Raw genomic sequence first — 27,410 nt, forward strand, 5'->3', positions numbered from 1 at the left:
GCCTGGAATTTCAGTGCTTAGACTGGGATCTCCCAGCTGACACTACTCTATTACTGTCACTGACTTGATTTTTCTCATTATTCTAGGTCACAACAGCAAAAATCCAGTTCTACATTTCCTATTGTGCAAATTTACATAGCTCTTTTCCAAGTCAGTTGTACCAAACCATGAACTACTTAACAGAAATCAATTAAGTGTATGTGTACACAAAATTGTCAGGATTTCTCTCTATATGCCAACAGGAGAGATGGGAATTGAGCACATTCCCCTCTGTACTAGGACTTAGTATATTGCAATAGTAGATCTCTTATCGTCCGTGTGGATAACACCAAGGACGTTCATGTTAAAGTGAAATAACACCTGGATCACTAATATTTCTTGTTTTGTCTTTGCATGTGGAGGTGGTAATTATAGAAGAGTTGGTGGTAGGTTATGAAACTTCTCTAAAAAGCTGCAGGTTATTTAATCCCAATGGTGAGTAACAATGATTTAATACTTTATGAAAACACTGTGCCAATCATATGTTATATGTAACAATTCAGGCAGGGGTGAAAGAATAGGAAAAAAAAACCCTACAAACTTTTGAAAGTGGAGAAGTGAGCTGTAGCCCTCCTTACAATTTGAGTACCATAGTATGTTCTCAATCTGTACTCAGAATGTATGCTGTTTTAGCCTAGGCAGCTGTCCGCACTCACTTCAAGATATCATACGATGGGACACCCTTAAATGTGATGAGGAAAGAATTATAATTATGGCAGCCATGTGAAATAAAAATGGATTATGTTGTAACTGTATTGATAGTATTTAGTATATACATTGTTCATGTTACAATAAAACTTTCTATTTACAGAGAAGAACTTGAGATGTAAAATTCCCATATTTAGATATCTTGGCCAGTCTGTCTTTTTCCAAGAAATGAAGACTGTTTCACAGTCTTGTAAAGACCTTCTTTGGGCAGTTAATTAAAAATTCATCCTTCCTTGAATGTGAAAACATTGTCTACATGTAAACTTGCAGCAGTTAACAAAAGATTTGTTTTTCAAACCAGTGCAAGTAGTGTGGAGATGCTCTTTAGCTAAGAGAATGGCTTACTTTATTTTGGCTTGGTTTTTTTACAATATTAAGCTAAACTGAAATAAGCCAATCTTTCAAACTGAATTCAAAATTTAAACATAAACTTGTATTGGCTTTTTTAAAAAAACTTTAAATTAGGGCACATTTGTGTGGACATGGCTGAACAAAACTCAATCTGTTTAATTTTCATTGGAGAGAAAGTATTAAAAGTAAAAATATGACTGTGGGGTAAATCATGTCATATGTAAGGCTGTTTTAGTCATGGGTATTTTTAGTAAAAGTCATGGACAGGTCATAGGCAGTAAACAAAAATTCACAGCCTGTGACCTGTCCATGACTTGTACGATATACCCCAAACTAAAACTTGGGCCCGGGGGCCTGCGGGTGCTCGATAGGGGAGCGGTCAGCAGCGCATGGGCCGGGACCCCCACAGGTGCTGGGGGGAGCAGGTGACAGTGCACAGCCAGGACCCGTACTGGTGGGGGTGGGCAGGTGGTGGCACACAGCCTGGGACCCCCCGCTGGGGTGGGGATGGGTGGCCTGGGACCCCTGTTGTTGCTGGGGGAGGGTGCGGTGGGCGAGACGGGGTTGGAGGGGCTGACAGGCTCCCTACCTGGCTCCGCACAATTCCCCGGAAGCAGATGGCATGTTCCTGCAGCTCCTCAGGGGAGGGAAGGCCTGGGGGATGCCGCACACTGCCCCTGCCACAAACTCTGGCTCTGTAGCTCCCCTTGGCCAGGAACCGCAGTCAGTGGGAGCTGCAGGAGCGGTGCCTGCAAGCAGGGGCAGCACGCAGAGCCCCCTCACCCTCTGCCTAGCAGCTGCAGGGACATGCCAGCCGCTTCCGGGGAGTACCATCCCAAGGTAAGCACCGCCCTCCACCCCAGCCCCCTGAGCCAGCTGCAACGGCCGCCGCAAAAGTCACAGCAAGTCATGAAATCCGTGACCCTGACAGACATGCAGCCTTAGTTATAGGTACAGTAACTCGTCACTTAACGTTGTCCAGGTTAACATTGTTTCCTTGTTATGTTGCTGAACGATTAGAGAACATGCTTGTTTAAAGTTGTGCAGTGCTCCCTTATAACATCATTTGGCAGCCGCCTGCTTTGTCCACTGCTTGCAGAAAGAGCAACCCGCTGGAGCGAGCTGGTGAGGGCTTGGAACCAGGGTGTACCGGCAGCCCTCCGATCAGCTCCCTGTTCCCCTAAGGTCCCTGTGCGACAGCTGCCCAGCAGGCTATCAATTGCCAGCAGTTCAGCTGTCCCTCCCCGCACTGCCATGTGCTGCTCCTGCCTTCTGCCTTGGAGCTGCTCCTGGGAGCCTTCTGCTTGCTATGCAGAGGGTGCGGGGGGGAAGAAGGGTGCTAAAGTCAGGGTGTCCCCCTCCTGCTCCCCACTCCTGCCCTCCATCTCTACAGAGCAGGGGGGACACAACAGGGCTCAGGACTAAGGGAGCTTGCTGGCAGCAGCTGCTGTCTCAACTTTCTGATCTACTTAAAGGCAGGTTTCAGAGTATCAGTAGTGTTCGTCTGTAGTCGCAAAAAGAAAAGGAGGACTTGTGGCACCTTAGAGACTAACAAATTTATTTGAGCATAAGCTTTCGTGAGCTACAGCTCACTTCATCGGATGCATTCAGTGGAAAATACAGTGGGGAGATTTATATACGCAGAGAACATGAAACAATGGGTGTTACCGTACGCACTGTAACTAGAGTGATCACTTAAGGTGAGCTATTACCAGCAGGAGAGCGGGTGGGGGGGGGAAACCTTTTGTAGTGGTAATCAAGGTGGGCCATTTCCGGCAGTTGACAAGAACGTCTGAGGAACAGTGGGGGGTGGAGGTGATAAATATGGGAAAATAGTTTTACTTTGTGTAATGACCCATCCACTCCCAGTCTCTATTCAAGCCTAAGTTAATTGTATCTAGTTTGCAAATTAATTCCAATTCAGACTCGTTGGAGTCTGTTTTTGAAGTTTTTTTGCTGAAGTATTGCCACTTTTAGGTCAGAAACTGAGTGACCAGAGAGACTGAAGTGATCTCCGACTGGTTTTTGAATGTTATAATTCTTGACGTCTGATTTGTGTCCATTTATTCTTTTACGTAGAGACTGTCCAGTTTGACCAATGTACATGGCAGAGAGGCATTGCTGCACATGATGGCATATATCACATTGGTAGATGTGCAGGTGAACGAGCCTCTGATAGTGTGGCTGGTGTGATTAGGTCCTATGATGGTGTCCCCTGAATAGATATGTGGGCACAGTTGGCAACAAACTTTGTTGCAAGGACAGGTTCCTGGGTTAGTGGTTCCGTTGTGTGGTGTGCGCTTGCTGGTCAGTATTTGCTTCAGGTTGAGGGGCTGGCTATAACCAAGGACTGGCCTGTCTCCCAAGATCTGTGAGAGTGATGGGTCGTCCTTCAGGATAGGTTGTAGATCCTTGATGATGCGTTGGAGAGGTTTTAGTTGGGGGCTGAAGGTGATGGCCGCTAGCCATCACCTTCAGCCCCCAACTAAAACGTCTCCAATGCATCATCAGGGATCTACAACCTATCCTGGAGGACGGACACACACACACACACACACCCCGTTTCCTCAGACATTCTTGTCAACTGCTGGAAATGGCCCACCTTGATTATCGCTACAAAAGGTTCCCCCCGCCTCCCCTCCGCTCTCCTGCTGGTAGTAGCTCACCTTAAGTGATCACTCTGGTTACAGTGTGTATGGAAACACCCTTTGTTTCATGTTCTCTATGTATATAAATCTCCCCACTGTATTTTCCACGGAATGCATCCGATGAAGTGAGCTGTAGCTCACGAAAGCTTATGCTCAAATAAATTTGTTGGTCTCTAAGGTGCCACAAGTACTCCTTTTTTTTTTTTTTGTATTTTAAAGGCAGTGTACTTAGAGTGGGGTCAGCATACTTAAAGGGGCAATGCTTGTCTCTCTCACACAGGGTGTGTGTGTCTGTTTGTGTCTCTCTCTTTCTCTGCCATGCTGTGTCTCCTCCCTCCATTACTGCTACCTTGTAGAGTGTGAGGCTACATTAACAACAGTGTGTTAACCATTGAGGGCTCAGCCAAGTGCTAGTTCATCATTTAGCATTAAGGCATTCCGTGGGAAATATCCCACCCACTGACTCCACCACCTGAACCAAGCTTCACAATCATCATTGCTGTGTACAGTATTAAATTGTTTGTTTAAAACTTATCGTGTGTGTGTGTGTATTTTTATATATATGTATACACAAAGTATTATGTCTGGCAAAAAAAAATACCATGGAATCTAACTCTACCTCCCCCCCCTCACCCCCGCGATGTACATTAATTCTTATGGGGAAATTGGATTCGCTTAACATTGTTTTGCTTAAAGTTGCATTTTTCAGGAACATAACTACAATGTTAAGTGAGGCGTTACTATACTGAAGAATTAAAGCCTTTGGACTTGTTCTGGTACTGGGCACTCCATTCCCAATTCAGAGTGAACTTAACTTTAGGCCTTGAGTAGTCTCTACTGACTGGTGCTTAAGTGCTTTACTGGATCAGGGGCTCAGCGTGTTGCAGGATCAAGTCCTTTCAGAGTCATGGTTTGTGTTGCACACAAAGGAGATATCTTATGATTTAGGGTTACTTTGGAAAAAATTGGAATACATTTATCTATTCAAGGTGGGTTTAATCCAACGCCAGCTATGTCCAAAGCTTTTTAAAGATATTTATAATGAGACCAGAATAGATTGGTGCCACTTAATCTGAGCTAGTTAAATATTTAAAGTGCTTTAAATTGGTGTATTGAAAATATACTGATGTAAATGCCGAACACAATGATATATTTCAGTTGCTAACATTTGCAATTGGCATACTATGTCTTTGACCTAAATCAGTAATTTACTGTAAAGTGCTAAGATTACTCTCCAGATAAAGTAGACATGTTTCCTACTTTTGATTTATCAGTGGGTTGAGAGGTAGATATAGAGATAAACAATGAATTCTGTACACTACATCAATAGGATATTCCTTGTGCTATATGCTGGTTAAATGGAATATATGACATCTTTTCCCCCCATAGATGACGGTAAAGAAGAACCTCCAACCACTTTACTGTGGGTCCAGTACTACTTAGCACAACATTATGACAAAATTGGGCAGCCATCCATGGCTCTGGAATACATAAATGCTGCTATAGAAAGTACTCCCACCTTGATAGAACTCTTCCTTGTGAAGGCTAAAATCTATAAGGTAATCTTGATTGATTTGTTCTTAATTATCAGATATGACTTTTCTCTTTTATTTTGCAGTGAAACCTTTAATCATGACTGTACTTCCCTGTAGTGGTTCAGCACTAATATTGGTTGAGGAGTTGGGTTTTGTATGAGCAGACTTTTACAAAACCTAAGACCCATAGAAATGTTTCCATGAGTTCTTAAAATTCCATATAGTAGAACCTCCCTAAATTTACATCAATTAGTTTATTGCAAATTAGTAATCATTACTAATTATTAGTAAAAAAACAATTAGAAAGGAAAAGTGTTATCACAAAATGTACTTTGTTGATTGACGGTTATTGTAATTTTAGTTTACTTTGCTAAATCATAATAAATTAGTAAACTTATTAATTATTTTTTAAATAATCATGTCCTAAAAACACCCTAATCTGACCCCAATTCTCTGTAACAACTCAAAGTGCTGTAGTGAGGCCTAGTTTTATTAAGAGGTCTTAGGCTTGTGAATTAGCAAAATATGGATTAACAAGGTCTGTTTGGAGACAGTAGTGTCAAAGGAGGGAAACTATAATATTGAGATGCAGTTGTATCGCCGCTTTTTTGTTGTGAGGTATGGTTTTGTTTGTTGTAAGAAGACTGTTTCATAAAGTTTTTGGTACCTTGTTTAAATTAACCCTATTTTATAATATTTAATTTGTTAATGAAGAGTGGGTGGATAAGGCTAAACTGTATGCATTTTATAATTTCCTTGCTTACTTGATTTGAATTTTTCTTTTTAAGCATGCTGGAAACATTAAAGAAGCTGCGAGGTGGATGGATGAAGCCCAGGCTTTGGACACAGCAGACAGATTTATCAACTCCAAATGTGCAAAATATATGTTGAAAGCCAACTTGATTAAAGAGGCAGAAGAAATGTGTTCTAAGTTTACAAGGGTTTGTTCCTGTTACTATAGTTTTTGATGAATAAAATGTAGACATAATCAAGTGTAAAGTACGTTGCATATTTTAGCTGTCCTTCTGAGCCTCTAAATTGGTCAGTAATTTCTTTCCCTGTTCTGGCTGAGTTATGAAGGTTGCTCACTTCACTTGTAGCAGTTTGTAGCTAAATTTCATTTACATGGTGATAATGGCTCCATAGTTAAGGTTAAGCTGAGTTTTGCACTTACAAGGATTCAACTTCTTTGTTACATATGAAAAATGCAGTACATCCTCCCCAAAAGTACAGCACTCTGAGTACAGAAGTTTCTGCAGACTTACAGATAAATCAATTTAGATTTTAAATTAATTCTTAAAATTCCCTTACAAAATTTAGAATCCTTTGTCAAATCCTTTTTTGTTCCAAATGATCTCAACAACAGAGACTATTTAAACTTTCCTCATAGAAGTTCCATATAGTTGGTAATAGTATTCTTTGAGGTCCCTTATCTCTGGAACAGGCTATCCCCATCCCATATGTCTGAAATATCCTGAGTATAACGATTTCCAAGGCATACTCCAAGGTGCATCTTATTTGTTGGGCTGCTGGGGAGGTGGACTTTTGAGAGTAATCGGAGTTGTGGGGAGGACAGTTTTGTGTTCTGCAGGTTGTTTAATTTTATTTCTTCTTGTTTATGGCAGAGACATCTTTAGCCTTGGATAGGCGCTCTGTTTTTGTTTTATAAATTAGAGGCTAAAATGCACTGAAATCTTGATCATAGGCTACATGTGAAGAATTTTTGAGAATTGACTGTCACTTTTCGCCAGTGTTCTTCATAACTGAAAGTTTATTTTTCAGCAGAGGCTGGCATAGTCTTTCATCAGCTTGCTCCCTTTCAAAATGGTTGCTCTCTTATTGTTTACAGAGGCACTGAGGCCACAAGCTGCCGTTAGTTATTGCCTCCATTGCTCTGTTCCTCTCTTCCTTCAGGGAAGGCAGGAGGGAGGAGAAAACTGAGGTGTGCCTGAGCAGAGAAATGTTTTTGGATTATTTCTAATATTTCTGTTTTGCTTTTAGGAAGGAACCTCAGCAGTAGAGAACTTGAATGAAATGCAGTGCATGTGGTTCCAGACAGAATGTGCCCAAGCTTACAAGGCAATGAATAAATTTGGAGAAGCACTTAAGAAATGCCATGAAATCGAGAGAGTATGTGTCTAAGTAATTTAATCTGTTAAAATTTCCAGTTTTGCTTTACTGTCATTGCATGTTTTCATCTAAACATTAACATCTCTAGCCTGGCCCTTAGAAACCTTGTAATTTCCTGTGGCATGCTATGGCCTTCCAAGTGTGAAAGAGCAGCCTATACCCATGTCTAATTGTAACTGTATTAAATAAAGCTCTAATCCTGCAAACACACGTGTTTAATCTTACTCATATGAGTAGTCCCATTGTGTTCAATGAAAGTACTCGTATGAGTAAAGTTAAACATGTGCCTAAATGCTTGCAGGATTGGAACTTAATCTGCATGGGTTTTGACAAACAAGGCCATTGTAATGAATTTTTTAGTCCTAAAATGCCAGAAAGCAGCCAGAAGCTCAGAATGATTTTTCTCTGGTTTAATTGCTGAAGGAGAAAAATTGTGCCACAAGTCAAAACTTTGTTTGGTACTCTGAAACTACTCAACTTGTGTGCTTAAGGCTCGACCACTCCACAAAGTCTTCCATGGCTTTTTTCTTCAAAATTTATAGTTCATGTTAAATTCTTTCTCACAAAATAAATATTCTTTTACAAGTTTGTTTGTTTTCCAGCACTCTCCTCTCCTCTCTATTCGCTGTAGTAGTGTCTGAAAGAATTAAACTTGTGCTTTTTGGTCCTGACTTGTTATACTCTACATTGGTCCTGGAGTAGTTCCTTTTTTGACATTGGGTATTAGGCAGTTCGTGGAATTATTTTTGTCAGCTTTTAGGAGAAAAACGTCATTTTGTAACTTCACCCATAACTTCATACATTTTTCTTAAGTCCAAGTACCAAAACTTGAATGACACTCACTAGTTGAGTATGTAAGGCACTGATCCATTATCAGTTGGCCGGTTTTTCTTCAGTTGCAATTTTTTTCCATAGCTGCGTCTAAGAAAATATGTATTTGAATTTCAGGTTTGTTTGGTTCTCTAACACTTGCTAAAACTTGCTGTTTTCTGTTAGCATTTTGTAGAAATTACAGATGACCAGTTTGACTTCCACACTTACTGTATGAGAAAGATTACACTTAGGTCTTATGTGGACTTGTTAAAACTAGAAGACGTACTTCGGCAACATCCATTTTACTTCAAGGCTGCACGAATTGCCATAGAGATATATTTGAAGCTTCATGATAATCCTCTAACAGATGAGAATAAAGAACACGAGGCTGATACAGGTATAAGAAATTTCCTGGATTTATTTTGTGTGCAGTTTATGTATTTGGGGTATATTCTGTAGATATAGATATTTGTATGTTTGACATTGATAGTTAGACTGGAGCTCCTAATTCAGTGGTAAAAGTTGCAAGCCAGAAATTGACTTGTAACAAGTGAATGCTAACTTTCTATTAAAAATAGAGGCAGTGTATCCCAGTGGGTAGAGAGCTGGACTGAGACTCAGGAGATCTGGTTTCTATTCTGTCACTAGCCTGCTTGGTGACATTGGACAAGTCACTTTAACTCTCTGTGCCAGTTTCCCCATCTGTAAAAATGGGATAATGATACTAACCTCCTCTGTTCAAGTGCTTTCAGATCTACAGATGAAAAATGGTGTTATTACTTCTACGCATTCTGTTTATACAATGCAGATTTATAGTTAAAATCCAAGTAGGATTTTGATGGGATAATTCTAAAACACTTTTTCAAACCCTTTTATAATTTCCAAAGAAAACCATTCAAATTTCATTTGAGACTGATCAAGAAAATGCTGCATATTCATGGTCTCTTGTCTCGATGAAGCAGATCTCAGGGGTTGCATTTGAAGCAGCTGTTCTTCCAACAAGTTTCAGCACAATTCGAAGGTGACCTGCAAAAGGTAGAAAAATTGAGTTGTGCTGTTGTGACATTCCCCAAGGTACAATCTAGACTGATGGACAGCTGTGACCCCGCAATTCTCCGGTGCCTTTTACACGGTGTAGCTGTGACAGCATCCACTCGTGGTCAGCTCACACACTGCTTCCAGCATGTAAATCGCTTCTAGCTATACTGTATGAGTGCTACAGCCACGCATTAATTACACTGCAGGGCAACACCAGCAAACTCCCGGTCCCAGACTTTCACCCAGAACTGTGCGTCCTGTACTGCCCAGCACCTTCCTGGACAATACAAGTTTGGTGTAAAGTCCATCGTTTCATTAATAGAAATTTATATGCACAAATCTTGTTATCTCAAATGAAGTTTCTGAAATACTTCAGTCCAAACACACACTGGTTTAGATAAAACAATAAAACAAGTTTAGTAATTACAGAAAGATAGATTTTAAGTGATTACAAGTAATGAGGCATAAAAGTCAGAATTGGTTACAAAGAAATACAAAATAAAATGTAACTGACACCTACCTTAACAAGCTAAGTGATTTCAAAGCAAAAGTCTCTCACTACATGTTTTAGCAGTCTTAGGGACTGAAATTCTTTCAGCCATGATCCCTCCCCAGTCCATTGATGCTTCCTTTGTCCTTCAAGTGTTGATGATGCCGTCAGTAGAGATGAAGGGAGAGATATTTTGAGGACAGGAACCTCTAGCTGTTTCTTTGCCAAAGCGTAAATTTCTCACTCACCCTTTTTCCTGCTGAACAATGGTCGTGTAACCAGGTGATAGTTCATTTGATTTTGTTTACACCTGGCTGAGGCATCAGTTTGCCTTTTGTCTTTGAGGAACTGGTTTAGGCCTGCTTTTCTAAACTTGGAATGTGTCTCAGTAATGTTAAATCTTATAACTTTATATATAGTGTTGCCACGCACAATTTACCAGGACAATAATGATCAGGAAATTGAGTTTTCAAATAATACCTCACAAGGCATACTTTGTACAAAATCCATTATAGTTTTGTAAAAGGGGCAAACATGAGGGTACAGACTGTCACAGATGTCTTCTGCTTTTTGATCTATAAAGTCCTCAATGTTAAGTATTTGGTGGGTGGCGGATGGGTGTTTTTATTATTAAAATGTCAGTCTGGCCTTCTTAACTGAAGGACAACTTGGATGACTTGTGGACTGGGGACTTAATAGAGGAGTTGAAAGGAAGGGTACTGAATCTTTGTTAAAGAAATAGGAATGAACAAAACTAGACAGTTTAAAAAGTTTAGTGAAAATTGCTTCTCATCTCAGTTTCACTTGCATAGCTTCAGGTCTAAAGAAGCTAGAAAGGGCACAAATGCAATATGTTTTTACAGATTAATTTTTGGATTTTGTTTCAAACTTTCACAATGCCTTGGTTGTTATGGAAATCCCAAATGTGAATCAAATGTAAACTGATGCAGTGTTACCTCTCAATTCTGCCTATTCATCTGTGTAGGCAGTGAAAAGTTAAACCTAATCACACCATATATTTAAAAATTTAATTGTTTACCTCAAATATTTTTGCTAAATGTTTACGTAATTTGTTAAGCAGGTGCTTTCTTTAGTTGTTAGAACTCAAGGATCTGTTCTCTGCTCTGAGTTCTACTCCCAGCTCTGCCACTGACTTGTTAAGTCAAAACTTTTTACAAATGTAATGGCAGCATTACTTAATAGGAAAAATATGGGTTAGAAAATAGACGTGGAAACTGGCAGTCGTTTGAAGTAGAGTAAATTCAAATATGTAGTTTTAAAAAAAATCAAATCTGTGTCATCACCCATTTATTGAAACATTGTGTGCAGCAAATATGTCTGACAAGGAGCTAAAGAAGCTTCGCAATAAGCAGAGAAGAGCACAGAAAAAAGCACAACTAGAGGAAGAGAAGAAGAATGCAGAAAAAGAGAAGCAGCAGAGAAATCAGAAGAAGAAAAAGGATGATGATGATGAGGAAATTGGTGGTCCAAAAGAAGAACTTATCCCTGAGAAACTAGCAAAGGTACTTGCCTGACTGTGTTCAGTAACTGGCTATGAGATTAAAATCATCTTTGCAGCATATTATCTTGAACTCCAGAGAGCCATTAAATTTTATTCTTGCATAACTTCTATTCAGAAGTGTCACCATTTCAAAACAAAGGTTTCTGGAACAATTTCTTATCTGGTTTGTAATCTACAAGTTTTATGGAGGAACTGAGTTTGTCTCTAATCCTTCAAAGACCACATGCATTGCAGCAAGAACTGTTGTTCAGTCATTCACAATAAGTAGAAATATCTTCATAAATGTGTTGTACTAGGTCACTAATTAGATTTATCATCAAGTTTAGCAGGTTAAAAATCTTCATATTCTGAAGGTGAGATTGATACATTCATTTTTACATTCTTCACATCACATAGTAATTTGTATTTGCAGTTTGTCAGGCATTGTGGAATTTGTAGGAATCAGGAGGTAACTGAAAAAGTTTCAGTAAAATGATTGAGAAAATTGGGTGAAACATTTGTTTGGAATTACCTGGAGGATGAGTTTGAGGTTGGATTACAAGTTATGGAATAATTTACACTCAAAGAAACTGCAGTAGGTAGAGGGAGAACAGCGTATGAGAAGAATGTTCTATGCTTCTGTTCTTGTGAAACATAGGCTTTGAGTAGGAGGAATAGAAAAACATTTGAAGTGTAGGGAACAGCACGGAAGAGTTTAGGTTGGACAGATAGGGAGAGCAGACTAATTCCATGAGGATCTTGAATACTATTGTAAAAAGAAAAGGAGTACTTGTGGCACCTTAGAGACTAACCAATTTATTTGAGCATAAGCTTTCGTGAGCTACAGCTCACTTCATCGGATGCATTCAGTGGAAAATACAGTGAGGAGATTTATATAAACACAGAACATGAAAAAATGGGTGTTTATCATGCACACTGTAAGGAGAGTGATCACTTAAGATGAGCTATTACCAGCAGGAGAGTGGGGGGGAGAAAACCCTTTGTAGTGATAATCAAGGTGGGCCATTTCCAGCAGTTAACAAGAACGTCTGAGGAACAGTGGGGGGGAGGGGGAATAAACAAGGGAAACAGTTTTACTTTGTGTAATGACTCAACCACTCCCAGTCTCTATTCAAGCCTAAGTTAATTGTATCCAGTTTGCAAATTAATTCCAATTCAGCAGTCTCTTGTTGGAGTCTGTTTCTGAAGTCTTTTTGTTGAAGAATTGCCACTTTTAGGTCAGAAACCGAGTGACTAGAGACACTGAAGTGTTCTCCAACTGGTTTATGAACGTTACAATTCTTGACATCTGATTTGTGTCCATTTATTCTTTTACGTAGAGACTGTCTGGTTTGGCCAGTGTAGATGGCAGAGGGGCATTGCTGCACATGATGGCATATATCACATTGGTAGATGTGCAGGTGAACGAGCCTCTGACAGCGTGGCTGATGTGATTAGGCCCTATGATGGTGTCCCCGAATAGATATGCGGACACAGTTGGCAACAGGCTTTGTTGCAAGGATAGGTTCCTGGGTTAGTGGTTCTGTTGTGTGGTGTGTGGTTGCTGGTGAGTATTTGCTTCAGGTTGGGGGGCTGTCTGTAGGCAAGGACTGGCCTGTCTCCCAAGATCTGTGAGGGTGATGGGTCGTCCTTCAGGATAGGTTGTAGATCCTTGATGATGCATTGGAGAGGTTTTAGTTGGGAGCTGAAGGTGATGGCTAGTGGCGTTCTGTTATTTTCTTTGTTGGGCCTGTCCTGTAGTAGGTGACTTCTGGGTACTCTTCTGGCTCTGTCAATCTGTTTCTTCACTTCAGCAGGTGGGTATTGTAGTTGTAAGAATGCTTGATAGAGATCTTGTAGGCGTTTGTCTGAGGGGTTGGAGCAAATGCGGTTCTATCGTAGAGCTTGGCTGTAGACAATGGATCGTGTGATGTGGTCTGGGTGAAAGCTGGATGCATGTAGGTAAGCATAGCGGTCAGTAGGTTTCCGGTATAGGGTGGTTTTTATGTGACCATCGCTTATTAGCACTGTAGTGTCCAGGAAGTGGATCTCTTGTGTGGACTGGTCCAGGGTGAGGTTGATGGTGGGATGGAAATTGTTGAAATCATGGTGGAATTCCTCAAGGGCTTCTTTTCCATGGGTCCACATGATGAAGATGTCATCAATATAGCGCAAGTAGAGTAGGGGCATTAGGGGACGAGAGCTGAGGGAGAGCTGTCACCTACTACAGGACAGGCCCAACAAAGAAAATAACAGAACGCCATTAGTCGTTACCTTCAGCCCCCAACTAAAACCTCTCCAACGTATCATCAAGGATCTATAACCTATCCTGAAGGATGACCCACCGCTCTCACAAATCTTGGGAGACAGGCCAGTCCTTGCCTACAGACAGCCCCCCAACCTGAAGCAAATACTCACCAGCAACCATACAACACAACCACTAACCCAAGAACCTATCCTTGCAACAAAGCCCGTTGCCAACTGTGTCCACATATCTATTCAGGGGACACCATCATAGGGCCTAATCACATCAGCCACGCTGTCAGAGGCTCGTTCACCTGCACATCTACCAATATGATATATGTCATCATGTGCAGCAATGCCTCTCTGCTATCTACATTGGCCAAACCGGACAGTCTCTACGTAGAAGAATAAATGGACACAAATCAGACGTCAAGAATTATAACATTCAAAAACCAGTCGGAGAATACCTCAGTCTCTCTGGTCACTCGGTTTCTGACCTAAAAGTGGCAATTCTTCAACAAAAAGACTTCAGAAACAGACTCCGAGAGACTGCTGAATTGGAATTAATTTGCAAACTGGATACAATTAACTTAGGCTTGAATAGAGACTGGGAGTGGTTGAGTCATTACACAAAGTAAAACTGTTTCCCTTGTTTATTCCCCCCCCCCCCACTGTTCCTCAGACGTTCTTGTTAACTGCTGGAAATGGCCCACGTTGATTATCACTACAAAGGGTTTTCTCCCCCCGACTTTCCTGCTGGTAATAGCTCATCTTAAGTGATCACTCTCCTTACAGTGTGCATGATAAACACCCATTTTTTCATGTTCTGTGTTTATATAAATCTCCTCACTGTATTTTCCACTGAATGCATCCGATGAAGTGAGCTGTAGCTCACGAAAGCTTATGCTCAAATAAATTGGTTAGTCTCTAAGGTGCCACAAGTACTCCTTTTCCTTTTGCGAATACAGACTAACATGGCTGCTACTCTGAAACCTGAATACTATTGGGGGATTTTTAACTGAAAGCTGATATGGTGACAGGAAGCCAGTGATTTGAAAAGATTGATTTGGTTTTTGGTATGGAAATTAAATAAATACAGATTGAGCAAGTTGAATTTTAGAGACAAGGCTGAGCAAAACCACAGAGAAAGGAATTACACTAATGCATATTAGTTCTGATGAAGACCATGGATAAGAGCTGTGGCAGAGGAATAGTTGAGTGACCAGTTCTGATTTTGTATGAAGCTTATCTGCGAGGAGTGAAGCAAAGAAAGCTTTGTGTGGCAAGTGAAATGCCAGCATTGAATGCAACAAAACGTTGTCTAACTTTAAAATTCTCAGTAGGGTAATCTCTGTTGACAGACCTTAATTAAAACTTAATATTTGGCTTTTGGCAGAAAATGACTTGGATTCTCCTGTTTTTGAAAGAGTGTATTACCAGTGATAAAGGCAACAGCTGGCTCTTGTTTAAATTGCTTCAGTCTCTAAACATTAGACATCTGAGGCTACCATGAGGGTTCAGTAAGTGTTTTAGCACCAGGGCCTCTAACTAATCCCTAAACTAACCTGCAGTAAGGCAGACTTTCTGTTTTATTAACCATCAGAGAGGGATCTCTGGTAGAACAAATCCTTCAAAATGGTGGATACTGCAGATGCCTTGTCAGAAGAATGCTGACTGCACTAGTCATGTTAGCTGAGCTAACGGCAGCTGCTCCCCATGCCTTTTTTGGGCCTCTCTGCTCATAGAAATGTCAGTATCTCCATATGCAGGCAGATACTGTGGGATTAGGAGAGGTGTCTCTTGTCCCTTGGCTAATATGTATCAATATGTTTTATTTCCTGCTCTGAATTTATCTTTTGTTCCTTTTCAATTGGAAAAAACTCTCCTTGGGCTCTGAGAGATTATATTAAGGGTACGCCTCAGAGAAACAGAAGTGTACAACTACCACTCTGTTTCTGCTATGATGAGTAAGAGGAGCAATGGCTGCAGATAGTGATCTCTTTTCCACTGGCACTAGCCGAGTGAGGCAAAGCCCCTCCTTTGGGTGCATTACATACATTTTATGAAGAATCATGGTATCAGGGAACCAGTGTTTGGGTATGTGATCTGAGCTAAATGTATACACAAGCTATTGTTGCATCAGCAGGATTCCCTTCTACTGAACCACAGGAGGTTTGTCAGGTGGAGTACCATTGTGTTGCTTCTGTATTGTCTTGCAGCCCTGTGTAGTTCCTGAGTGCCCTTCCTATTTGGATCTTTCTGCTCCTGTGACATCCAAGTAAGGTGCTCCTCAGCCAAACTTCAGCTTCTCCCCCGAGACTCCCTTTTCCCACCAGAAATGCGGTGATTTGTGGAAACTGCCAGTAGCAGGAGGAGTGAGGACATTAGAGGTGCTTAGGAGCAGATCAGAGGAATAGCTGGAAGAAGTGGGGAGGAAGCAGGAGCATTTCCTGTCTTTTCCACCTGACAGACTTCCTTTGGTTCATCAGAGACTCCTCTTATAATCCCAAGATAGTTGGAAGACCTCAGGAAGGTTGGAAGACGGGGACGGGAGGTGACTAACTGAGAACATAGGGCTTGGGGCAGTGTGAGAGGAGCTAGTCTTTTGGAATGGACTTCCTAAAAGGCTTCAGGAGAGAGGAGAACCCCCAGTGAATCTTAGGAGACTCAGCAGGAGCTCTCACAAATCTTTTGGAGAGGAAATTGTTTTCTACTGATGAGCCCCCCTGTTGGCTAGTTAAATTTTGAGATCCATCTCTATAAGGGAAAGGGCTAGAGAAGTTTTTAATTTTTTTTAAGTGAATTAGACAAAAGATTCCTAAATTATGACATCCAGAGTTGTTCAGAAATCCCAAAGTAAAATTGTTGCACTTCTTAGAAAATAAACACAAAGCAGGAGAGAAATAAAACTTTGTTTACTGGACTGTTCTAGCTGGGATCTAGTGACCAAGATCAACATTTAGTCACTTAAAGTCTACCTTAAAGCTTATCAGTGTCTTAATTGGGACTGGTGCTATGGGTTGACAGCTCCAGTGACTGTCGAGTGGCATGTCAACTGAGTGCTAGATACCTGAGGATACTTTTTTTTTTAAAAAAGGCCACCAAAGCAGGCTAATACTTTGATAATCCATGTTCTTATACCAATATATGAATGCAATATCTGACATGCAATATATGAAATAATATACTTTCAGGGCATCCAGTGTACATCACCCTATGAGAGCTGTCCTATTGCTGGTTTGATTTCAAACTAGAAAGTTCATATTTCTATTGGTAAAGAAGAAAATTAATCTAATTCATTTTATTCCCATTTGAATTGCATATTTCTTGCCTTTTTAGGTTGAAGCACCTTTGGAAGAAGCCATTAAATTTTTAACACCGTTGAAGAATTTGGTGAAGAACAAAATAGAGACCCATCTTTTTGCTTTTGAGATTTACTTCAGGAAAGGTAGGTGAGAGAACTAATAGAATAAAGAACTTTGTAGTTATCACACTAGAATAATTTTCATAGATATTACATTAATCATCCCGACCTATACTGCTGTAGTATCACTAGTTGATGCAGATTGCTTTTAATTGGACACATCCCCTCCCCTGATTGTTCTGTGGAATAACAAGGACCACCTTTTTCACAGATCTGGAAGAGCTGGTGTTTATCCAGTTTTTTTGCTGTATTCTTTAAATCCTTACGAACCAGAGATAAATACGCAAACTTTCACATTCCCAGTGTGCTTGCTTGCACCAATAGTCATTCATGCATGCAAGTTAAAGGTATGCAGATTTTTACATTTGGATTTAAGTGTCCTAATCTAATTTCAGGCTCGTGTTCTTATGTAAATATAGGTAATATTCAGGTTTCTTTCACTCTGATGTGTTTTGTAGCAGAAAGATCCTCACTGTATTGAATCAGGACACTCGTAAGTCAAAATGGGATATGCTCTTAACATCTGTCATAAATATAAAGGGAAGGGTAACCATCTTTCTGTATACAGTGCTATAAAATCCCTCCTGGCCAGAGGCAAAACCCTTTCACCTGTAAAGGGTTAAGAAGCTAAGGTAACTTCGCTGGCACCTGACCCAAAATGACCAATGAGGGGACAAGATACTTTCAGATCTGGAGGGGGGGTTTGGTCTGTCTGTGTGATGCTTTTGCTGGGAACAGATCAGGAATGCAGCCTTCCAACTCCTGTTAAGTTAGTAAGTAATCTAGTTAGAAAATGCGTTAGATTTTCTTTTGTTTAATGGCTGGTAAATTACGCTGTGCTGGAGGGAATGTATATTCCGGTTTTTGTGTCTTTTTGTAACTTAAGGTTTTGCCTAGAGGGATTCTGTTTTGAATCTGATTACCCTGTAAGGTATTTACCATCCTGATTACAGAGGTGATTCTTTTAACTTTTCTTTAATTACAATTCTTCTTTTAAGAACCTGACTGATTTTTCATTGTTCTTAAGATCCAAGGGTTTGGGTCTGTGTTCACCTGTACCAATTGGTGAGGATTATTATCAAGCTTTCCCCAGGAAAGGGGGTGTATGGCTTGTGGGGGATATTTTGGGGGAAGACGTCTCCAAGTGGTCTCTTTCCCTGTTCTTTGTTTAAAATGCTTGGTGGTGGCAGCATACTGTTCAAGGACAAGGCAAAGTTTGTACCTTCGGGAAGTTTTTAACCTAAACTGGTAAGAATAAGCTTAGGGGGTCTTTCATGCAGGTCCCCACATCTGTACCTTAGAGTTCAGAGTGGGAAGGAACCTTGACAACGTCCATGTGTGATCAGTACAGTTAAGTTGCACTTAGGTCAGGGCTCTTCATTGAGGGGTTGTGGGCAGTGTTCTCTTCCCTCCTATTGGGTCCAGACTGAATAACAGGTATCCTATTGCTGCTTAGGATTCTGTGACACAGACCACGTCAGTGTTATCTACACTTGCCTCTGTGGTGACTTCAGCACTGATACCTCTGATGTTGTTTTTTTTCCTGCCTTTGTTTCAGCTAAGAAAAAAAAATTGTGATTTGAATGCCCTTAGGCATTTCTGCCATGCACCAAAACTGAAATCTGCAGTACCTTTTCACCATAACCTTAATTTGGCCATATTGTACTGTATTGAGATACTGTACTACCTGTACAGTAATATGAAACACTACAAAAAGAACAAGATACTCAATTGATGTCCAAACTAGAAAATTTGATTGCTTAACTTTTGTACATTTAAGTTATCAAATAAAACATTGTTTTAGTTTGAATAGCTTGTATTTTCATTCACTCACTAACTTTAATGAAGTAGGGGTGAATTACTTGCAAAAGAAGCAAAGGTAATACATTCATCTTTGATTTGTTCTGGTTATTGACATTTCAGATATAATTTTCTTTCTCAATCTTAACATCTAAAACTTAATTGGATGGTTTCATTTAAAAGATTTTCAGAGATAGTTCTATAACCACCCACCACCATTATTTCATTTACAGAGAAATTTCTTCTGATGCTGCAGTCTGTGAAGAGAGCATTTGCTATTGACTCCAGTAATCCTTGGCTTCATGAGTGTATGATTCACCTCTTTGGCAGTGGTATGTATCTGTCGTATATATCTCTACGTAAAGTATTCCTAGAGGAATTCTGCACCAAAAAATTAAAAATTCTGTGCCAAAATTTTTTATATTCTTCCCACGAGTTGTTAAAATTATGCAAAATTATGCATATTTTATTTGTCAAAATAACACAATATAACCATGTCAGTTTCAATTATTTTAGTAATTTATTTCAAATTAAGGGATGGTCTAGATAATATTTAGTCCTGCCATGAGTGCAGGGGACTGGACAAGATGACCCCTCGAGGTCCCTTCCAGTCCTATGAATCTATGATATCTGTCAAGAAGTATGTCTATAACAATACAGTCCACAAAGAAGATTCAGGAAATGTTTTTTGACAAATACATTCCTTATTAGGCATATTAAGACACAACTTTGAGTAATAATTCATTTAAAACTACAATACAGAAACTTATTTCCCCATTCCCCTCAGAAGCAGTGAAAAGGCTTGGGTGGGGAGGCAGAGGTCAGGGTACTGGAGGAGATGAGGGAGAGGGAAGTAATTCCTGGGAAGAAGCTTAGAAGTGAACCTGGAGGGTTGTTGAGTGTGTGTGGGAGAAGTATGGAAGAGTTTGGGGTAGGAAGGTTAGGGGGTGGAATTGCTAAGGAGTTGGGGAACCTCACCCATGCAGACTGTGGCTGACCCCTAACCTCTTTCATTTAGTCAGACACATCTGCCCCTGTCCCCATGTGTCCCTGCACCCCACTCCCATTCATCCCCCACCTGTCTGTCCCACACTAGCCCTTCTGAACCCAGGTCTGACACCCACCCAGAAGTCCCATGTGCCCCATACTGTCCATCCCCTCCATATTCTGTGCCTCCTCACTTGGCCCCACAGGCAGGGTGCTTCGAGGAATGCAGCTTTTTCTCCTACATATCCATAGAGGGCTGCTCCCACCTGGGAGCAGCTGCCCTCTGGTCTGGTTCCACAGCAGCCTCTGGTGGGCAAAAGAATGTATTTTCTGCGGAGAAAACAAATTTTGCCGGGGACATGAATTCTGCACGTGTGCAGTGGTGCAGAATTCCCGCAGGAGTAATATGTATGCTATCTGCAGCTATCTTTTGTGGTAATCTGTTTCCGTTTACAAACTATCAACACAATTAATTCAAAATATTTAATATCAAATGTACATGCATTAGAATGCTCTTTAAATGACTAACTTCATGTTGCTAAATTAACAGTACAGTTTTGGCTACTACAGAGTGACTTAAAGGAGCGCTGTGATATTAACAATCATATTCTGTAAACAAACTTCTTAACCAGTGCTATTAAAAGTAAGGAATTTTAAGTCAAATTTACTTCCTGCTATGTAAGTTCTGTTGCTTTTTTGCATTTCTTGCAGCTATGATAATGAAAATCAGTGAATACAGATTTACCTTTTCGTAAACATTTTACCTTTTCGTAAACATTTTACTTTCATGTTTGTAATGCTGCAGTCTTTGGGTTACAAATGCTCCATGAGAATACTACTTTGTTTTTTCAGAACTTTAATTTTGGCCCAAACTTATGTTGACATTATCCTTTTAACTAATGTGATTTCCTCAGTTTTAGAAAACCCTTTGATAATTTTAGAGGTTTTTTCCCCCCATTCTAAGGCAATGGTACCTAAAGCAATTGGTTTTGCAGTTAAATGGCTATGGGGTTGGAGAGAGGTGTTTTCTTTTTTTAAATGTGGCATAGCCAAAGTACTTGTTTGTGTTTGGTGGTATAAAAGATTTTGTGGGGATCTTGTATGTCCTGCATAACTTGGGAGTGGTTTTGCCAGTTCTTGGCATCAAGTGAAGTCAATTGTGAGTAGTTGACTAAAGTGGCCATCTGAAACTCATATCAGTATAGTTTTATACCACAACATGCCTTCATGAATTTTGTATAAAATGTATACTCAACACCTAAATCTTGCTATTTGTTAAGAAGAAAACATTCTGAGACTTTTTTTTTTAAACTTTTTATTAAGGCAAAGTTGCACTAAAATGTTAACATGCTACATCTTACATTACTGATGACTTGTTCAGGTTAATACTTTTAAACTGTTCAGTAAAATATTTTTAGGAAAGCCTCCTGTGTTCTGTGCACTTATCCATAAAATAAAATATACAAAAGGACTGTCCACTAATACAGTTTTTCAATGGCCCTGATTAACTTCTGCTGACAAACTCTTTAGATGTGATCTGCAAAGCGGGGGAGGAAAAATTGGGATTGTGCACTTCTGCTTCTTTATGTTTTTAGGACACCTAAAGGCTAATTTACATGCTGTTAAGAAGTTTGTTGGAACCCCACCTCTTCTCCAATCCTGCTGGAAGAGTAGAACTGTTATATCATAGGGCAGGCAATTTCTCCAGGTAGGAGATGTGCTTATACAAAATGTTGCTTAGAGTACTATATGCCTGAAGTCTACTTTGGTGAAAGAGTCTAAGTGAATTTAGAAATGGTTGAATGTGTGGGACAAAGAACAGATGGTGGTCCTGTGGCTCTATACTTCCAGCAGGATGTGGGAGAAGAGGACAATGGATCTGTACTTTCAGCAGGATGGAAGAAGATGAGGATGGGTCAACAAAGGCTTTTTATTTCTTTTAATTTTTTTTTTTTTTTTTACATCGGGAACACAGGTCTTGTTTTGAGAAGAACTGCTTATTTGCTGTATTTAAAACTTGTTTAAGATTAAATACCTGAGCAAAGAGTTAGAAGAAAAGTTCTTTTTTGTTAAAGGTTCAGCACTCCTGCACTTTTCGTTAAGGGGTCCCAATCTACATCACTGCTTTCTGAAAAAAGACCCATAAGCAGAACAGGGAAGCTGTTTAAGGGATCCCGTTCTCTGTACCCTCCCTGACTGACACACATCACAGATGCTTCAGGGACAGCCAGGAGTGTCCATCTGAGCCACCTGCAGATGCAGGGGACATAGTCTCAGGATAATCTGAAGTTACTGATAGAAGTCCCGGAGATGAGACCCATCAGGCTTCCATGGATAATGTTTCTGCCTGTTCTGCAGGAGTGCACAGTGGTGCAAATCCTGAAAGTGCATCCAAGATGTACTATATAAGCAGAGAGGAGCTTGATCATGCTTTGTCTGCCTGGAAGCCATTAGGCTCTGGAAGTGGAGTCATCAACATAGGATAACCCCGCTGGCTCTGGGCATCCCACTTTCCACTGGCAGACTTGTTAATTAGACATGCAGTGACCAACCATAAGTGGCCAATGAAGAAATTTGTCATAGATCCCATATTTCATTTATGAGGAGCTACCATAGTAGACTTGTTTGCCACAGGGGACAACACCAAATGACAGACTTCTCCAGAGGAGGCATGAGGCAAGGACCATTGCTGGACACCTTTCTTTGGTGGTATCAAGGACTCCCCTTGTCTTCCCACAGATTCCCCTGATCTTCAGAATAGCATCCAAGATCAGGAGAGACCACACTACAAAAATCCTGATAGCTCTTTACTGGCTGAGACAGATTTTTGGTTGTTGGATCTTCTGTAGACATTCACATGACCTCCCGGGCACCTCATGGCCTACTTTGGACATAATATCTTGGAATCACAGTCAGTTCTTCTTTGAGTAGCGTCCCTATGGATGCTCCACTTCAGGTGTGCTTGTGCCTCTTGAGCCTTGATCAGAGATTTTCCATTAGCAGCATCTGTTCAGCCCACATATATGCATGCCACACACCAAGGGTATATAGAGTTGCGCTGGCAAACCGCCCTCAGTTTCTTCACTACCACCTTGGTCTGAGGCAGAGCTCCACCATGCCTTAGTGTGTTCTTCAGTTGTTTTTTTAGTTAATTTAGTGATTCTAGTTAACATTAGTTGTTGCTGTTAGTAGTGAGAGGTTTGGGGTTTTTTTCTCTCCCTTTTCTTGGGAGCTTATATGGCTTGGCTGAGCATGCCTTGCTAGCCAGGTTTCATATGTTGCCTCTGTTGTCAGGAGGCTGTCCCAGTCAGCGAGAGCCACTCTAAGTGTATCCATTGCTTGGAAGAGTCCCATATGTCCTAAGAGTGTAACTTTTGCCTAGCTCCCAAATCTAGAGCACAGAAGAATCAGGAGACCAAACTGAGGCTTCTGATGATGGAGTGCTCCCTTTGACCCACTTCTGAGTCAGGACAGGAGTGCGCACACATGCCATACATCTGTCTCTTGCCAGATCCATTGCCCCTTTGACCTCAACCAGGTCTCTCCTAAGAGGGGCAAGATTTCAGAGAACTCTGGGAAAGCTCCAAAGAGGAGGAGCTTGGTCTCCCACCACAAAAAGCTGGCTCCCAAAAAGCTCCAATCTCACACTGAGTCTATGGTGTTGGAGCCCTCAATGGCTTGGCTAAGTACTCTGGAAATGAAGGACTTTTCTCTGGTACCAGCAGATTTGTGAGATCCCAGAGTGCTTTGGAGAAGCACAGCTCTAGGAGGCCCGCCATTATTGTCTGTGAAGGACAGGGAGGCCTAGGACATACATTCCTCTAGAACGGCACCATCTGCATCAGACTTACTATCAGTGTCTTCTCATTCGGCACCGTCGGTCCCAGGAAAATTGAAGCACCAACAGTTTTGGTCCTGGCTCCAGATCAATGGTATCACCCACCTCAACTGCTGCATCAGTACTGACCCACTCGGTACTGCAGGAATTCTGCTACTCTAGAGACATGCCAGTTTTAGATGATCCAGAGTCCCCACTTCTTAGGGATACTGAATGACTCCCAGTACCGGGGCCCCGGTCTTTGGACTATCCTTCCTTCCTGGTATTTTTCTGCTGCCCCCCGCCTTCCCATTGGAGGACGCTGAGGAGGAGGCTGAAGACCTTCAATCAGTCTCCTCATCAGTGCAGGGCTCCCCTCCACATCCATACAGTAACCCATACTTTGACAAGGATCCTCACCCACAACAGGGATGGAGAGATCAGTATTGCGTGCCAGCCCCTCTCCAATATGCCTCCCCGCCCCCCCATGCCATACTGGGATCCTTGGGATCAGCAACAGTTTGCCAGATCTCTAGCTCCATTGCACTGAGAAGCTAGGGCTAAACAGTGTGCTCTATCAAATCCCCAACATGAGATGACCTTTGAACAGCAGGAGACTAGGGTGGATAAGGAGGCCACCCTTTGAACTCTTATTTCATCCTCGACTCTTAGTGAGGCCATCTTGCTTACACCACTATCAATGGCCAATGATTTCTGACAGTTCAAAAACCTTATGAAGAGGGTGGCTGCCAACCTTCTCAAGAGGTATCTGAAGGATAAAGGCCCACAACACAAGCTCCGTCCAGCTCTTTCAGTCACCACCACCCACATGGGTTGTGCTATCTGTTTAGTGAAGTGCTCCTAGATCCAGTAAAGACTGTGTGGCAAACTCATGTCACCATCCCACCAACTTGCAGATGGGCAGATAAGAAATATTATGTCTCTCCCAGGGACTCAGAATTTTTGTTTTCCCACTCACTCACCTAATTCCATGGTAATGGAAGTAAATGAGAGGGGTAAACAGCATCACTCTAGGTCTACCCCTTATGAGAACCAGAAGAGGTTAGACCTTCTTGGCTGAAAGGTTTACTCATCTGCAACCCTCTAGTTTTGGATAGCAAACTATCAGGCAATCATGGCCAAGTATAACTTCACAAATTACATCAAGTTTGCAGCAATTAGTGAACGTTTTCCATAGGAGCATAATAGAGAACACTGCTTATTCTATGCCCTCAAGATTTATTAAGGGTTTAGGGAACCTTTACCCCCCTGGTTAAGGATCCTACTCTTTCTTGGGATCTCAACTTTGTATTTAGCTACCTCATGGGGCTTCTGTGTGAACTTATGGCATCCTGCTCCTTGCTTCACTTAGCTGTGGACAGGCCATATTCATAGATATCACATCAGCCTGCAAGGTTGGGGAGATTGGGGCATTGTTCACAGACCTCCCATTTACGGTATTTTTCAAGGATAAGGTCTTACCTAACGTGCTGTCAGATTTTCATCTTAACCAGGCCATTCATCTATCAGTATTTTTCCCTAGTCCACATAGATCTCAGTATGAGACCTTCTTTCATACTTCGGATATTATACAGGCGTTGGCCTTTTATCTAGATGGGACCAAACAATTTTGGAAATCACCTAGACGGTCTCCATCGCAGAGAGATCCAAGGGGTCCACGATCTCTACACAGAGGCTTTTAGGTGGATCTCTGGATGTATCATCGCAGCTGGTGCTCTGTCTCCCCAAGCGATAATACCACACTCTACCTGGTCACGGTCAACTTCCCCAATTTTATTCAAGAGCATTCCTGTGTCTGAGAGATGCAGAGCTGCTGCATGACCCTCATTGCATACTTTTTCTAAACACTGTTCCGTGGTCCATGCTGTCAGATCTGATGCAGTTCTTTGTATTGCTGTACTGTCTTTAGTCTTGGACTCGATTCCAAAGCTCCCTTCTCCCTGTGGGGATACTGCTTGGGAGTCACCTGTAGTGGAGCACCCATAGAAACCCTACTTGAAGAAGTAGTAGTTACTGACCTTGGGCAGTAACTGTGGTTCTTTGGGATGTGTGTCTCTATGGGTGTTCCACTACTCACCCTCCTTCCCCTCTGCTTCAGATTTCCTTGTTGAACATTCAAATAGAGAAGGAACCAAGGGTGATTTGCACTCACAGCTCTATATACCCTCAGTGCACAGCACAATGTTGTGTAGAGCACACACACGGGCAGAACAGATGCTGCCAACGGAAAATGTCCAATCAAAAGCTCAAGAGGTGCATGCACACCTGAAGTGGAGCACCCAAAAGGACCCACTTCTCAAAGAACCACAGTTACTTCACAAGGTGAGTATCCTCTTCATCTACCATGCAGACCTCCAGTCATTGCACCTGGCAGCTTGGATGTTGGGTGGTTGAGCAGTACTAATAGGTTGCTCCCTTCAAGTTTCATTAATTCTCATACAAAATAGAAGGTCCTCCATCAAGAAGACTTACTCTCAAAGTAGAAAAGATTTTCCATATGGTCAGCCCAAAACAACTTAGACTCAATTGAGGCACCAATACCAAAGATACTAGATTATATGCTGCTCCTGAAGCAAGTGCTTGGTTCTCTCAAGGTTGAGCTAGCAACAGTATCCGCTTGCACATCCGTCCATAGGATCTAGGCGGTGCTAAGACTGCACCCAAGTTCATCCCTAAGGTAGTCTCAAATTTTTACTTAACTTTGCCAGTGTTCTTCCTGAAATCACACACAATAGGAGAGAAGAAACTACACACACTGGACACCCAGAGCATTTACAGTATTACCTTAATAGGACCTGATCCATTTTAGCTGTCTCCCTGCCTCTTTGTGGCCCTTTCTGGTCCATCCAAAGGCCAAGCCATCTCATCACAAAGAATCTCCAAGTGGATTGTGCAGTGCATTTCCATTCTGTATCATGCTCAAAGAAGGAGAGAATGATACTTACCCAACAGTAACTGTGGTTCTTTGATGTTGTAGTCAGTGTAGATCTCATAACCTGCCCTCAATCCCTGCTTTTCGGTGTTAGACACTGGCTTCGAATTGCGAGGGAACTGAGGGAGGGTCATAGCTGCCCCACCCTTTGTCTTTGTATGACATGCGCACCCTTGACAGACACTGCTACTCAAATTTCTAGTCTTGGGTGCATGAGATGCATGCACACCGTACAGTAGGATCCACGCTGCCTACAACATCTCAAAGAACCACAGTTATTGTAGAGTAAATTGCTGTTATTTTTGTTAATTTCTGGGCACCAGCAATTGTTACAGTATTTGGCATCTCTATAACGAGGTAACCTTTACCCTCAATATAATCTGTAAAAGCACAGCTTGCAATGCTTCGTCTGTAAAGGCTTATTAATGATAAAGTATAAAGAGGAAAAAATAGAACTTCTTGGTTATTTACCTTTTTTCATCTTAATGAACTTTCAGTTGATGCTGATTTCTTTCAATTACACTGATATAAAAATGGTGGGTGATATTTTTCAAGTCAGTTATATTTTGCTGTGATTAATGGTAGAAAGTATCTATATTTGTGTTTAAAGATTTTTTTTTTCCTTTTTACCCAATAGTATCTGAAAGTAAAGATCTACCTGATACAGTTAGAACAGTGTTAAATCAAGAAATGAATCGGCTTTTTGGGGCAACAAATCCAAAGAACTTCAATGAAGCTTTCCTTAAAAAGAACTATGACTCACTACCACATAGGTTATCAGGTACTTTGTTTTTGTTGTTTCTAAATTATGTTTCCTGTTTTTGTGGATTTATCTCAAGGACCCATCTCTTTTTCTTTCCCACTTCCTATGCTCATGTAACATTGGCCTCTCTCTGTTCCCACGCTGTCAGTGTGATAGGCTGCTCTTTCCA

At 41.2% G+C, this 27,410-nt stretch overlaps 1 protein-coding gene across 1 annotated transcript in view; it reads left to right on the top strand.

Annotated features, from left to right (window-relative positions):
- The window catches only part of NAA15 (N-alpha-acetyltransferase 15, NatA auxiliary subunit), a 66,139-nt gene that overhangs the window by 27,453 nt on the left and 11,276 nt on the right, over window positions 1-27,410 (top strand). Inside the window, exons 10-18 of the mRNA XM_084625818.1 lie at window positions 402-474; window positions 5,136-5,305; window positions 6,070-6,222; window positions 7,283-7,411; window positions 8,408-8,621; window positions 11,082-11,275; window positions 16,837-16,945; window positions 18,955-19,053; window positions 27,116-27,259. Coding sequence (XP_084481944.1) covers window positions 402-474; window positions 5,136-5,305; window positions 6,070-6,222; window positions 7,283-7,411; window positions 8,408-8,621; window positions 11,082-11,275; window positions 16,837-16,945; window positions 18,955-19,053; window positions 27,116-27,259 — 1,285 coding nt within the window. The remainder of the gene's footprint in view (window positions 1-401; window positions 475-5,135; window positions 5,306-6,069; window positions 6,223-7,282; window positions 7,412-8,407; window positions 8,622-11,081; window positions 11,276-16,836; window positions 16,946-18,954; window positions 19,054-27,115; window positions 27,260-27,410) is intronic.

This window comes from Lepidochelys olivacea (genome assembly GCF_965140295.1).
Source record: "Lepidochelys olivacea isolate rLepOli2 genome assembly, chromosome: 4".
NCBI classification, from domain to species: domain Eukaryota; kingdom Metazoa; phylum Chordata; order Testudines; family Cheloniidae; genus Lepidochelys; species Lepidochelys olivacea.